The 16,635-nt window shown below is 33.4% G+C and overlaps 1 protein-coding gene across 1 annotated transcript in view; it reads right to left on the reverse strand.

Moving 5' to 3' along the window:
* Positions 1-16,635, reverse strand: part of LOC106665955 (heparan sulfate 2-O-sulfotransferase pipe) — a 73,445-nt gene that overhangs the window by 3,782 nt on the left and 53,028 nt on the right. The window contains exon 3 of the mRNA XM_014392781.2: positions 13,653-13,711. Coding sequence (XP_014248267.1) covers positions 13,653-13,711 — 59 coding nt within the window. The remainder of the gene's footprint in view (positions 1-13,652; positions 13,712-16,635) is intronic.

Below are 16,635 nucleotides of genomic sequence, written 5' to 3' on the forward strand. Positions count from 1 at the left end.
CTAATAAAGGTAAAGGTACGCTAACAAGTACATCTCTTTTATGGAGAACATACATACACATAGAGAAGTATGCCTATATTTTGTTATTGGTTAAGTTTTTATTTTAATAGATAAAAATTTATCTGCTCTACAAATATCGATATTTTGGTTATCAAAACGTAGGGTGTCGATAGTTTATCTGTACTGACAAATTGTATCGATATTTCGATCGATAGAAAGTGCATTGTTATGTTCGTTTATCGACAATTCGACAATACTTTCATCCAACTTATTTATTTTATTTATTATTTATTCGTCTTTCTAGTCTCAGTATATATGTATACAGGGTGAATTGCTACTCGTGCTACAAACTTCTCCAGTAGATTCTTCACCCTAAAATGAACAAAAAAGTTCATATTGTCCATGGTCCGATTCTNGACCATGGACAATATGAACTTTTTTGTTCATTTTAGGGTGAAGAATCTACTGGAGAAGTTTGTAGCACGAGTAGCAATTCACCCTGTATACTCAAATAGGTAAATTTCGGGCTGTTTACCTTTATTGAACAAACTTGTAAAATTTATCATATGTAAATATCATTGAACCAAAGTGTAAAGAAGTAAACAGCAAAGGGAACCCACTTGAATAGATAATTAAAAAAAAAATTCCTTCCCCTGGTCTCACCTTCCACAAAGGTAAGGCTAGGAGAAGACATTAAAGTAATTTTAAACTTCCTTAATTCATTAATTACTTAATAGGTTCTCCCTGCAGGACCGCGGGGTGGTGGATGAGGAAAAAATAGATAAGTGTGCCTATACTTTTTTTAACGATATAACTATGCTTTTGTTGATCGATATTTTCCATATCGATACTTTCATTGGTTACAAGGGGGGTATCCGGGCACAAAATAAAGGTGCAGCCCAGAGGGCTTGGCAACCTCTCTGAAGCACAAGCTGTACTCGTGTCGGCCTAGGGTGGGCACGGGCGGCGGGTGCCTTACTAGAGTCACACGAGGGCCAGTGCACCAGATCTTGTCTGCATAGACGGGGGAGGGTGTATGGCCGTCTGTACCACGGGGTAACTTAAATGTTTCAAGTTACAATGGGAACGGTTTCGTGGTGGCGCGTGGTGACGCCCCTGGCGGGAACTTAGACAGAGGCTGTCTTCTATCTGTGACCTTCGTGAAGTTTGCCTATGGCCAGCGTAAAAACCCCCGGCTTCACGGCAGACGTTGCGACCGGACGACAGCGTGTAAGCGTTGAGGACGCGATGATCATTCTATAGTCCCTCGAATGCGTAAGTAAGCGGATGGAGCGGGTAGTGAAGCGGTGTCTTTGACTCGAGTATGCTTTGCATTGTTGCGCGTATGACCGGCGTGGTACTCTTGGGGAAGCGAAGGATCGGACCACCTAGGCTGAGCCTATGGCGTCCCTCGAATGCGCGTGACAGGTGTAGGCTGAGCTCGAATAGAGATTTTACCGTAGGCGGTGCTCATGTAGGGGGTGGTTAGCAATTCCACTTTAAACTAAACCGCTTCCCGGAAGTTTCTACGCTGGGGGAGCCTGTATACTCAGAGAGATAGAGTGGCCTTCTCTATCTCGGGAGTACGCGGGGGATGCTAAAGATCCTCTGTCTTGTTGACGATGAGTACTCGGGAACACAATATCGATATTTTTGTTTGTCGATTATACATATTTTGGTTGTTGATACTAAACGTATCGATATTTCTGTTTTCGATACTAAATATGTCGATATTCTTGTTATTCGATAATTAGTGTGTTTATATTTTTGTTGACCAATATTTGGTATAGCTTTAGATTTGTTTAGGGATAGTTAGTATATCTATACTTTTGTTTTTCGATATATATAGTGTGCCTATATTTTTGTTGACCAATATTTGGTATAGTACAATTAATTAAGGTTTTCAGTTGAGATAAAAAAGTCAATCGCACGAGCGGGATTCGAACCCACGATCTTCGGCTTGATACGCCGCTGCTCTACCACTTGACCTATCGTGACCTCGATCCACTCGGACACCGACCTCCCATCTCAACCACACCTTTTGAATTTTCCCTACTTTTTGCCATTTTTGGTCAAGCGGACCACGAAACTAGTGAATTTAATAAGTTTAAAATGAAGTGAATACTTCACTAAAGCTCTCCGTGGCCATTTCATTTGTCCCCGAGAATCGCATCCTGATTAAACGACATTTGAAAAATGGCAAAAAGGAGGGAAAATTCAAAAGGTGGGGTTGAGATGGGAAGTTAGTGTCCGAGTGGATCGAGGTCACGATAGCTCAAGTGGTAGAGCAGCGGCGTATCAAGCCGAAGATCGTGGGTTCGAATCCCGCTCGTGCCACGACTTTTTTATCTCAACTGAAAACCTTAATTAATTGTAAGATATTAATTGGTGAAGCGGACCACGAAACTAGTGAATTTGGTATAGTGATAATTTTGTTGACTGATGCTTAATATATCTTTGTTTTTGTTTATCGATATATAGTGTGCCTACATTTTTATTGACCAATATTTTGTATAGCGATAATTTTGTTTAGTGGTATCTATATCGTTGTCTATCCAAATTAAAGGTTTCGATGTTTTTTTTATCGATACTAAACCTGGCGATATTTTCATCTATCGATACTAAATCTGTCGATATTTTTTCTTATTGATACTCATGTGTCGATATTTTTATTTATCTATAATTTCGTTTAAGGATATTAAGTCGTTGTACCGTTCTACAATCTGTCGAAATTGTGTTAAGACCAAATGTCAGACTCCCGATTTTCCAGATATGTTAATGAATGATTTAATTGATTGGATTTTATATCAGGCCACTTATAATATTAAGGACATTTGCAAAGTTGACGACTTGTTTCTGTTTGTTCCGAAGACTAATTTAGCCAATCTACTAGCTATCATGAGACCTGTATACACTCGTTTCTATTTATTAATATTTAGTGTATACAATATCTACGTTTTGTTTATACATACTTAAAAAATGTACCTATATTTTTGTTTACTCGATATTTACAGTATCTATATTTTATTTATTGATACTTAGTGGGGCTTTCAAATAGGAGTTTTTTTGTAGTAAGTAAATATGACGTAAAAAATGGAATTTATTCAAGGAGGGAGTGAGAGTTTGTTTATTTGTTTTATGCTTGAGATAGCCGAAAGTCGTCCAGTAAAGGAAAGAAAATATTTATAATCAGTAAAAAAGGACAATAACTTCGGAGTTTCAGGAGTTCTCTTTCAAGGATCTCAAGAGGTTTAATTTTGGTCTCTGTTGCGAATTTGAAATTCCTAAATGTTAGATCCGGTTCTAAGACCATAACAACTCCGATGTCATCCCGTTTAAAACGTCCCCCCGTCCGTGATCGCCGGACTGTTTTCTTCGGCCGGCAACAATCCAAATCCAGTCAAATCGAGTGTCATGGTAAATAACGACCAGGGTAAAAGAATCCCGAGCGGATCCAGGCCCCGTTAGAAAAACTCGCCAGCCGTCCTCTTTCTCGAAGGTGCGAAAAATTGAATTTTTCATTCGTGATCACGATTAGAATGAGCGCCCGTTGATCTGGAGTGTCACGAAACTAGAATGGAAGAGGACGTGCTTCAGGGATAATTTCCGTCCTACGGATTACGTTTTTTTTCGACCTTTCTCCTTGTTCTTTCACCGGGAGCTATATGACCGCTCTAGGGCACATCCTGTTCGAAAAATCCCAAAATCCTTTTACTCCGGGTCAAAACCGCCGAAATTTTTTAAAAAATTTACTGATAAACTCAAGATATTCCGAGGTGTCAGGAACGATCGGTAAATTATTGTCGAAAACCTTCTATTTTCTCCTGGTAATTTTTCAAATGGACGAAACCCACGTCGAATGCGTGTCGGAATAAGGGACGTGGCGGAAAAGATTTTTTTTCTACACGCGACTCGTTATTCTCCGTTGCTTGTCATCCGTTGGCATCGTTAATTGGTAAAAGTAGGACTTTCCTTCTACTTCGACAGAAGCCAGTTTCTATTGCAAAAACGTCCAAAATGAACCAAAACCGATGTCATTGTTCCTTCTCGGTGATATTTCAATCAAACGATTTGTCCAAGTAATAATATAAGAATAAACAAAAAAATAGATTTTTAATTATCATTTCAATATTACGTATTTTTTCCTCTTGTCTTAATTACATCTCAAAGACGCCTCGGCATACTTTCTACCAGTCTGGCCTCTTTGCTAGAGATTAGCCCATTCTTCACGAAGAGTACTTTCAAGGTCATTGAGTTTATCAGGAAATGATGGACGTGCTTTTGATTCCTCTTTTGAGGTTATCCGATGGTTGTTCGGTGGGGTTCAAGTCTGGAGAACGGGCTGGTCAGGCGAGGATCCTGATGCTACGCTGTTTAAGGTTTGTACTATGCGGGCGACATGCGGATGGGCGTTACCGTGCATTGGAATAAGATAGTCGTTGATTTCATCGAGTATAGGCAACGCATTATGGTCCAAAATTTCATCCACATAGCGAGTGGCTGTCAAAGACCATCCACGAACAACCAAATCTGTGCGACACTCCATTGAAATTCCCGCCCACATCATCACTGAGCTACGTTGAAAAGGTCGTCTCTGGTTCTGTAGTTTCACCTTTAATTTCGAATCCTTTCATCTTTCATGCCCATCTGAAGGTCGTAGAGCAAATCTACACTCACATGTAAAAAGTAAACCAGACCATTCGTCCAAAGACCAATGGCTGTGTTCTCGAGCAAATGCAACCCATGCAACTCCGTGTGTTCTGGTCAATTCTGGTCCTCCTACTGGGTGAAAAGTCATGAGTCCATTCTGAGTTTATCATCTTCGAGCAGTGCGTTCAGAAATTTGGCCACCTCAATTTCCTGAAGCTGATAAATCGGTTGAACAACATTAAGGTGCCGGATTCGCAAATTTCTCAAAGTCAAAAAACGGTCGTCCTGTGGTCCTCACATCCTTACCTTAGGGCGTCCAGAACTGAGCCTTTTATGGTAGGACCCAGTTTCTAGAAAACGTCCATCATCAGTAAGTGCCACACCATGCGCAACATCATCAGCACTAAGTGGCATTTTTACGTTTAAAAACTAAAATTAAGAAAACAAAGATGAAAACTAAATAGTTTATTACTTCAGAATTCAAATGAGACTGAATAAACATTTTAAATTCCGTAAAAAGTAAACATTAAAAAATCCTTTATCCTTGTTTAGGTTTAAGAATTAAGTTTGTTTACCTCTAATTGATATTTCCAATTCAGAACATAGCATAGACAAATATTTATTGGTAAAAACGAGACAAATTAAGGACAGAATTTTCTTTTGTCGAGAAAATGAAAAAAATCTATTGGGTGAAATTTTTGGCCTGTCAGTGTATATTGTATGTACTGGTATATTATGGGGAGACAACAAAATAGAATAAAAAAATAATTGGAATGTTAAATAAAAACATGGAATTTTAAGTACATTTAAAATTTACAATTATATAACTTTTCCCATCAATTAACCCTTTTTTGTATCAAATTAATCTTTTCACAATCCAATTAATTCTTTTTAATATTAAATTAACTCTTTTCAATTTCAAATTAACCATTTTTTAAAGTCAAATGACTATTTTAAATTTAAAATTAGCTCTTTCTTCCCAACAATTTAAGCACGTAAAGTAAAATTCATGTATTTGAAGAAAAAATTTAAAAAAAAATTGGAACCTTAAATGACCACATGGAACTTAATTACAATTAAAATTTAAAACTATATAACTTTTCCCATCAATTAACCCTATTCATATCAAATTAACTTTTTTACTATCCAATTAACTATTTTTGATATTAAATTAACTCTTTTTAATTTCAAATTAACCTTTTTTAACTTCAAATGACCATTTTTAATTTCAAATTAGCTCTTTCTTCCCAACATAAAAAAGCCTTTCGAGTGACAACAAAATGGAAGCATGGAAAGTAAAATTCATATATTTGAAAAAAACATAATAAAAAAAATTTGGAATCATAAATGACCGCAAGGAACTTAATTACAATTAAAATTTAAAACTATTTAACCATCAATTAACCCTATTTGTATCAAATTAACTTTTTACTATCCAATTACCTCTTTTTAATATTAAATTAACTTTTTTTTATTTCAAAATAACCATTTTTAACTTGAAATGATCATTTTTAATTTCAAATTAACACTTTCTTTACAACATAAAAAAGCCTTACGAGTTGTAACAAAATGTAAGCACGTATAGTAAAATCCATGCATTTGAAAAAATAATAATTTAAAAAAAATTAGAATCTTAAATGACCACATGGAACTTAATTACAATTAAAATTTAAAACTATATAACTTTTCCCATAAATTAACCCTATTCGTATCAAATTAACTTTTTTACTATCCAATTAACTATTTTTAATATTAAATTAACTCTTCTTAATTTCAAATTAACCATTTTTTACTTCAAATTAACCGTTTTTAACTTTAATAATTTCTTTAAATCATAATAAAACCTAGATGGTTTGATGTGGACAGTAAAATTCCTGCATTCAAAAAAATTAAATATAATATAATTGGACCATTAAAAAATAAAATTTATTACAATGAAAATAAAAAAAAATTACTTCAAATTAAATATAAACGCAAATTATTATCATTTAAGCCGATATTGTTTTAATATGTAAAATATATATTTCATATATACAAAATAATACAATACCTTTCAATTAATTAAGGTTTTTTAGTTGAGATAAAAAAGTCAGCGTCGCGAGCGGGATTCGAACTCACGATCTTCGGCTTGATACGCCGCTGCTCTACTACTTCAGCCATTTTACCTCAACTAAAAAACCTTAATTAATTGAAAGATATTAATTGGTCAAACGGACCACGAAAACTAGTGAATTTAATAATACAATACATATAAAATAATTGGACTCTTAAAAAACACAATTTCTTACATTTCAGGAATTAAAAGAATAAGCATTTGTTTTTATATTTAATTTGATATAGTTTTATATTTTAATTGCAATTAATTTCATTCTTCTAAAACCACAATTATTTTCTTCTATTATAAAAAAAAATTCAAACATACAGGAATTAGGCTTTACAAGCTTTAAACCAACTCTTAGGTTGTTTTAATGCTTTAAAATAGAGTTAATTTGAAGTTAAAAGGGTTAATTTCAAAATAAAATTGGTCAATTTAATGAAAAAAGCTTTATACAAACTGGCCTTGAGTGACTTGTTTACAATTTTGTTCAGTAAATTTTAATTGGTCAAACGGATCATAAAATTAGTGAATTTAGTAAATTTTAATTTTAATGTTAATGTAAAATGGACTAGTGGCAGATCTCATCACTTTACTAAGCTAAAGTTGCCATAATTTGAAATATTTGTGAAAATTAATTGTTAACCGTTTAAAATCATAGTAAATAGTTTCAAAGTCCTGATGAAGGGGATTTTTTTCCTCGAGAAATTGAAAGAATTGAGTATTTATTTAGAAATCGTGAGATGCGGTCTGGTGTGATGTAGGTTTCAGAAAAACATTTTCTTTATCGTGCCAACGTTTCGATCTTTATTAAGATCATCTTCAGAGCCTGGGATTTACAAACATTGTATTCATTTAACAAATACATGTAGGATGTGGAAAAAAGTGAATTTATACGATACAAAATATGGTTTTTTTTAATATATATTCAATCAAAGTATTTCTNTCGTGCCAACGTTTCGATCTTTATTGAGATCATCTTCAGGGCTCAAAGAGTTTGGCTCTAGAATGGCACAATTACACAGAAGACAAACACTGTGAGCCCTGAAGATGATCTCAATAAAGATCGAAACGTTGGCACGATAAAGAAAATGTTTTTCTGAAACCTACAACACACCAGACCGTATCTCACGATTTCTAAATAAATATCGATTAACGGTCACTAATCACCACACACAGAATTGAGTATGTTTGGTTCTTTCAAATTAGCCTGGTATTAATCACTTCAATAATTTTTAAACATCGTTAACACAGATGCAACACTGATGATGGCGAAATAATGAAAATTGGAAGAGCAAAATGGCCAAGTTTCGAAGTGATTTTTGTTGGACATATTAGTGGTACATAGCGGTTCATATAACAGTCAACTGCGCTCTCCTGCAGTGATTGGATTTTAATAACTTCCAACGTTTTGAGCAGCGAGTGGCCGAAAATCACAGAGCCGGCCCTAAAGGGAAGTGAAGGCGAGATAAGTCCCTTCCTTGATTGCCCAACTACTCAAGATGGTTCTCAAGATTGCACAGATTCGGCCGATAAGATTACCATTTTAACGATTCCCCGAGTTGGACGTTTATTAAAGAGAAAAAGAAACGGCATTTACTAAGAAGGGAGCTGAACCGTTAAAAGGAAGATAATTGAGACCGACGTCCTGCGCTATAGCATGTGTCTCTGGTCTTCCGGGCCAAAATCCTCGCAACAACGCGTGATTAAGGTCATCAAGTCCGTTAGTGCTATGAGACGAGAGGGGAAAAACGAGTTATTACTTTTTATTAAATTATCACATATCTTGGGACAAAACGACCATTTAAGATTATCAGCGAGAAAGGCAGACATTCGATCAAACTTGTGTACTCTTTACCTAGCCAATTTGAAACTAAGTTAGAAAACTTCGTAAAAGCCTATTGTTGAAATCAATAAAATGCAAGTTTTTTGAACTTTTGTTGATCTTTCCAAGCCTAGAGAATTTAGCTAGATTGCCTCACTTTTTTAAATATTTTTCCCAGCTAATTTAAAGCTAGGTTAGAAAACTTCGTAAAAGCCTACTGCTGCAATCAATGACATGGAAGTTTTTTGATTTTTGGATGATGATGGATGATCATTCCACATCCCGTGAGTTTACCGTTTATTTTCTCAGGTTTTTAAATATTTTTTCCCAGCCAATTTAAAACTAATACAGAAAAATTTGTAAAATTTTACTGTTGAAATCAATAAAACGCAAATTTTTTGAACTTTAGATGATGACGGATTATCTTTTCAAGGCCCGTTGGTTTACCTAGATTTTCTCAGTTTTTTAAATACATTTTCCCAGACAATTTGAAGCTAAGTTAGAAAACTTTGTAAAAGTTTACTGTTAAAATTAATAAAATGAAAGTTTTTGTAATCTTTGGAGATGATGGATGAAATTTCCAAGCTCTGTGAGCTTACCTAGATTGTCTCAGTCTATTAAATGTTTTCCCTAGCCAATTTGAAGCTGTCAGAAAACTTCGTAAAAGCCTATTGTTGTAATCAATATAATGCAAGTTTTTGATTTTTGGATGATGATGAATGATTTTTCCAAGCCCCGTGAGTTTACATAGTTTGTCTCAGACTTTTAAATGTTTTATTCCAAGCCAATTTAAAGCTAAGTTAGAAAACTTCGTAAAAGCAAAATTACCGACATGCAAGTTTATGTGATCTTTTTATTCAATGAAGGATGAAATTTCCAAGCTCTGTGAGTTTACCTAGATGGTCTCAGTCTTTTAAATGTTTTTTTCCAGCCAATTTGAAGCTAAGTTAGAAAATTTCGTCAAAGTTTACTGTTGAAATCAATGACATGTGAGTTTTTTGATTTTTGGATGATGATGGATGAAATTTCCAAGCATTGTGAGTTTGCCTAGATTGTTTCAGCTTTTTAAATATCTTTTCCCCAGCCAATTTAAAGCTAAGTTAGAAAACTTTGTAAAAGCGTACTGTTCAAATCAATGACCTGCAAGTTTTTGTGATCTTTAGACGATGATGGATATACTTTCTAAGCACTGTGAGTTTACCTAGATTTTCTCAAGTTTAAATATTTTTTTCGATACAATTCGAAACTAATTATAAAACTCCATAAAGGTTTACTATTGAAATCAATGACACGTAAGTTTTTCGATTGTTGGATGATGATGAATGATCTTTCCAACCCACGTAAGTTGGCAATATTTTCTCGAGTTTTTAAATATTTTTTTCCCAGACAATTCGAAGCTAAGTTAGAAAAGTTCGTAAAAGCCTACTGCTGAAATCAATGACCTGCAAGTTTTTGTGATCTTCAGATGGATGAAATTTCCAAGCTCTGTGAGTTTACCTAGATTTTCTCAGGTTTTGAAAAATATTTTTCCCAGGCAATTTGAAGCTAAGTTAAAAAAATCGTAAAAGTGTACGGTTGAAATCAATAAAATGCAAGTTTTTTGATGTTTGGGTTTTGATAAATTATCTTTCCAAGAACTGTGAGTTTACCTAGATTTTCTCAGTCTTTTAAATGTTTTTAACAGTTGCATTTGAATCTTTTTTGTTTTCTCCATTATGCAAAGTAGCTCGCTTTTTCTTTTCTTGTTTCTAAGAATTGTCCAATTTATAAAGGCGAATTCCTCATCTCATTGTCCATTGTTTGGAGGTTTCTGCTGAATCAGAAGTGCCAGGGATGCCAATAGGTCGATTTGACGGAATCGTTAAAGCGGAACGTAACGCATTTAATTCTACATTAACGTCTCCGTGTAAAAATAACGATAATTTTAAAACGGGGTTTTCATGAAGCCGTGAAAGTTCAAAATGGTTTCATTATGCGCACGTTCATCGCTTCGCGGATGCAGAACACGGTCAATCCTCAACAACTGGGCGTGTAATTACTTAGACTTAAAAGATTTATAAACCTTAAAGATCTTTTTAGAAGCCAATACGTCCTTAGATTCCTTGTGTTTTACGAGCTTTATACTTTTTATAGTTAGTTTACCTATAATGAAAACTTAATCTTAAGACTATGAAAAATAAAAACTCGAGTATTCCAACCTTACATTTTTACAGAATAAGTAAACGCGTTTTTTTTAATAAGTTTATAACATTTCTTTCCCTCTCCCTTGTCTTTTAATAAAAACTATTCCGATTCTAAGTTTGCCACAATGTACAAAGACTCGCTATGGTTATCACGTGGTTGGACATTTTTTTGTATTTTTCTCCAGTCCGGGTTGTAGCAATGTCGTCTGGAAGAAAAGGGGAACGTGTAGAACTTGGCAACGGTGCCTCGGGTCTTCAATGTCCATGGATCGGCATTTTTTTTTTAATTTGAAAAACCAAAATGGCTGCTAACTCTCCTGAAGACATAGTGTATTGTACAATAAATATATATAATAAAATCCATAATATTAATAAATTTATTATTTTATACAAATGAGTAGTAAATATTTTATTAAAAAACAAACAAAAAAACAATTTTTAATCGGCTTTTTTGATAAAGAAATAGCTAAATTTTTTAGACTGCTCGGTATCGATTCAACAGATAACATCATCACGTTAATAAACAAAAATTAAAAATCATCATCAGTTTAATGAGATATTCCATCTCTATATTACAGATTTTTTCCGCCAAATCAACCCTTTTCCCCCTCGAATTAACCTTTTTATTTTCAAATAAAATCTTTTTTGTATCAAATTAGGCCTTTTTAATTTCAAATGTTTTTTAAAACATCAAATTAAACCTTTTTAATTTCCAAATAACTTTTTGCATCAAAATCATCCCTTTTAAGAAAAAAATTAACCATTTCTTTAAAGCAATACACCAACAAGCCAACAACTAGCTTTTAATTTCAAATGATTATTTTTCAATATCAAATTAAGCCTTTCTAATTTTCAATTAATTTTTTGCATCAAAATCATCCCTTTTAAGCAAAAAATTAACCATTTCTTTAAAGCAATACACCAACTTAGCTAAAAACTAGCTTTTTAATTTCAAATGACTTTTTTAACAACAAATTAAGACTTTCTAATTTCCAGTTAACTTTTTTTCATCAAATTAACCATATTTTTAAAGCATTACATCAACTTAGCTAACAACTAGCTTTTCTCGCCAAATTAATCTATTTAAATTTTAAATTCGCCATTTTTAATTTCAAATTAACCTTCTCTTTTAAGCAATACACCAACATAGCTAACAGCTAGCTTTTTAATTTCTAATAATTTTTTTAACATCAAATAAAGACTTTTTACTTTCCAATTAACTTTTTGCATCAAATTAACTCTTTAAACTCTAAATTCACCATTTTTAATTTCAAATTTACCCTTTCTCTAAAGCAATACACCAACATATCTAACAACTAGGTTTTCCCGTCAAATTAACTCTTTAACTCTTTCAAAACTCCAAATTAACCATTTTTAATTTAAAATTAACCTTTTTTAAAGCAATAAACTAACTTAGCTAACAATTAGTTTTTCCTCTGAAATTAACTCTTTTTAATTAACGCAATAAACTTTGTGAACAACTTGCTTTTCCTGTCAAATTAACCCTTTTATACTCCAAAATTATCCATTTTTAATTTCAAATTAACCCTTTAAATAAAGCAACACACCAATGTAGCTAACAACTAGCTTTTCCCGTCAAATTAATCATTTTAAAATTCAAATGAACTTTTCTTACCTTCAAATTAAATCTTTTTAATTTAGTATTAACAGTTCTTAGTTTCGAATTAATCTCTTATTTAAAACTCAAAAATAACTAGGAGATGGTATGAAATGTATGCACGTAAAATAAAATTCCTTAAATCTAAAATAAAATATATTGGCCCTCACATAACCATATGAAAATTAATTACAATTAAAATTAAAAATTATGTAAAACTAGGCTTATGACTATAGAGGTGTTATTTCTCCTTTTTGTAAAACCTGTCGCCCATTTTTTGTTATATGTTCATTTTATAGTCTCTAAACCCGCTCGGCGCTAATAAAAACAGTGTGAAAGTTTCACCTAAATCGGTTCATTAACTTTTATGCACATATAATATAAAACCAAATAATTCTTCTATTAATTTTATTTATTTATTTTTTAAATGTGTATGAAGGTGCAAGGTGCCATTACTGTTGTGAAGCTTAAAGACTTGGAATGGGGCTTATGCAGGGAATGGTCCTCCGGGCCGGATGACGGAAACGTTCAAAGTTCAAATGAAACGCTTAACGTCCCGAGCGAAAAAGGTGAATTTGAAATAAAATACGATTCAGTTCGCGAAAAAGCATTAATTTGATTGAAAAAAGCTATATAAACAAATTTTTTTTCGATACTTATATACAGTTTTACAAGTGTACATTAGATTCAGCCGATAATCCATCATAGCGAAAAGTATCACTCCGAACTAGGTTTTTATCAGATAATCCGTGACTAGGGATTTACCGGAGTTGGAAAAACGGTAGAATATGTGGTCACGATATGACCTCTATGCGAGCCGAGGGTCGCCTGGAAGCCGTCGCTCCATTCAAATGTAAATTTAACGTTTTATGTACAGTGCAATACGATTAAAAAAATTTGTATTTTCCAAATAAGTCGTGTAATATAACAGTGATGGTTTTGGCGTATAAATGATATTTTTTCACACTTTAAAGGTAAAGGAAGAAAATCTTTTAGAAATTCATAATTCCCATATGAAATTTATGTAAATCGAGGTTTTTCGTTTATACAGTTATTTTGCATTTTTCCTCAATTTATGTTTTTTTCTCTTTCTTTTATTACGCCTTTGTTTAATTGCCCAGTATGACGAGGGACTACAACAACGGGCTCTACCAGGGTAAAACGCCGGCCCAACAAACCGTTTCGGGTTAACGTTTCGTTCTTACAATTTGCACTCGCAAAGCGGAAAATTTACACTAATTGAGATTTTTTTGTGCTCTCGGGCTTCCTTGGGCGACTCACCTCTCCGCTGTCTTTCAGCTGTCTCATCATGATGCTCACTGCTGAAAAGCCGCTCTCGCCTGTCAACAGAAATGTATGTTAAAAAGTGCAAAGTTGAAATGAGACTATGCAATAAGAAAAAAACGCGTTCATCTTTACTCATTAAAAAAATAAAATCACACAAAACCTTAATTACAACTTACAAAATTTAATTATTTCTAATTTCATCGATTTATGGACAATGATTGATAGTACAAAGTATTGATGTGTTTCTGTTAGAGATCGATGAATAAGCATCGATTTAAAGCTTTTAAATTTCTGTTTAAGGTCAATTTACCGGTAATTTTAAGTCAATTTTTGATATTTTATGATCAATATTACTGCCCTGATACATCGTTGGTTTGATGTTCATGTTCGCTGTCGATTATATATNATATAATGGGGTTAACGTTGATTTTCGATATTTTACAATCGAAATCGGCTACCAGATATTATCAATACATCGATGGGTTGAGGTTGATTTTCGATGTTTGAAAATTGATATCAAGTTGCCTAATATTATAGAAACATCGATGATTTGATGTTCGATGTTAGATAATCGATATCATCGGCTTGATACTATAGATACATCGATGGTTTGACGTTCATTTTCGATATTTTACAATTGAAATCAGGCTGCCAGATGTTATCAAAACATCGATGGGTTGAGGTTGATTTTCGATGTTTGAAAATTGATATCAAGTTGCCTGATATTATAGAAACATCGATGATTTGATGTTCGATGTTAGATAATCGATATCATCGGCTTGATACTATAGATACATTGATGGTTTGACGTTCATTTTCGATATTTTACAATTGAAATCAGGCTGCCAAATGTTATCAAAACATCGATGGGTTGAGGTTGTTTTTCGTTTTTTGACAATTGATATCATGCTGTCTGATACTATCGAAATATTGAAGATTTGATGTTGCTGTTCAATGTTAGATTATCGATATCATTGGCTTAATATTATCGAAACATCGATGATTTGATATCGATATCATCGGCTTGATACTATAAATACATCGATGGTTTGACGTAAATTTTCGATATTTTACAATCGAAATCAGGCTGCCAGATGTTATCAAAACATCGATGGCTTGGGGTTGATTTTCGATTTTTGAAAATTGATGTCAAGTTGCCTGATACTGTCGAAACAGATGATTTGATGTTCGATCTTAGATAATCGATATCATCGGCTTGATAATATACATACATCGATGGTTTGACGTTGATTTTCGATATTTTACAATCGAAATCAGTTTGACTGATATTATCAAAAGATCGATGGGTTGAGGTTTGTTTTTCGATTTTTGTGAAGTGACATCAAGTTGCCTGATACTATCAAAATATCAATGATTTGATGTTGATGTTAGATAATCGATATCACTGGCCTGATATTATCGAAATATCAATGATTTGATATTAATGTTCCATGTTGATACTATAGATACATCGATGGTTTGGCGTCGATTTTTCGATATTTTACAATCGAAATCAGGCTGCCAGATGTTAACAAAACATCGATCGATTGAGGTGGCTTTTCAATTAATGAAAATTGATATCAAGTTGCCTGATATTATAGAAACATCGATGATTTGATGTTCAATGTTCGATATCATCGGCTTGATACTATAGATACATCGATGGTTTGACGTCGATTTTTGATATTTTACAATCGATAATCAGGCTGCCAGATGTTATCAAAACATCGATGGGGTGAGGTTTTTCGTTTTTTGACAATTGATATCAAGTTGACTGATACTATCGAAATATCAATGATTTGATGTTGATGTTAGATAATCGATATCACTGGCCCTGATATTATCGAAACATCGATGATTTTATATCCATATTCAATGTTGATACTGTAGATACATCGATGGTTTGACGTCGATTTTCGATATTTTACAATCGAAATCAGGTTTCCTGATATTATCAAAACATGTCAATAAACTATCATGAAAAATTCCTTACTGTGTCATAAGCAAATGTTTCAACTAAAAATAATATGTTCTGGTAAGTTCGGTTGATAAATTGGTTAGTAATCTTCCCAACTAGATTCGTAATGTATTCGTGTCTCAAAGACAATCGTTGTTCAGCTTCAGTGCGATTTACCATTATATTAAAAAAAAAAAAAAAAAAATGAGACCGAATGCTTTGTTCCTTTTAAATATCGTGATTCGCACCACTTTCAGGGCAAATTTTCGTGTATGGGAATAATTTATCTCGCGAGGCATGAAGATATTTTCTCCTCTGATCATCCAATCGTTACATCTGGCATCTAACAAGGTCTTTTCGAAATGGTTCCAGCCTAAACTTCTTTCTAATTTTTTTGTTTGATCTGTGCAAACCATGGGTATTTATTTTTAAGTGGATTCTATTTACTACTGTCTAGTTTTGGTTATTATTATTAAAGGGAATTTTTAAAGACTTAAATGTGTTTAATGTCCCTATTTATATGCGATTACCCTAAAACTACGAGACTACTTGAAATATGAAAATTCACCACTGACTATTTTTTTTCTTTTTAGAATAGGCCTATAAACACACATTAAAAGAGTGTAGAAAAAACGCTATTTAAAAATAGTGACAATTTAAATTGTGATAGTGAGCTAGATTGTAACGCTTCTAAGGCAATGTGTTTATGCCAATTAGGGAGGATTGAGACATCCTTGGGGTTTCTGACAGTCCAATTTCCTTTCATTCAAATCACGGGCTGTGTAATGGATTGAATCGGAATTAGAAAACCTATGATTGACATCGTGAGCTACGGCCCAGTCAAAGGGACACGTAGAGGCGACTAATCTCGAAGAGCATCCATTCGTACGTGTGGCTCTTGTACCAAATCACCTTTTGTCGACCGTTTGTTGAACCCGATCTGGTTTTTTTCTTCCATGCGCGGAAAACGGGTATTAATCGTTTCGATAATTCTGATTTGATTTGATCGTTTACTGCCTT

The sequence above is a fragment of the Cimex lectularius genome, unplaced genomic scaffold (assembly GCF_000648675.2).
Source record: "Cimex lectularius strain Harlan isolate CLEC.00 unplaced genomic scaffold, Clec_2.1 scaffold109, whole genome shotgun sequence".
Classification (NCBI taxonomy): Eukaryota; Metazoa; Arthropoda; class Insecta; order Hemiptera; family Cimicidae; genus Cimex; species Cimex lectularius.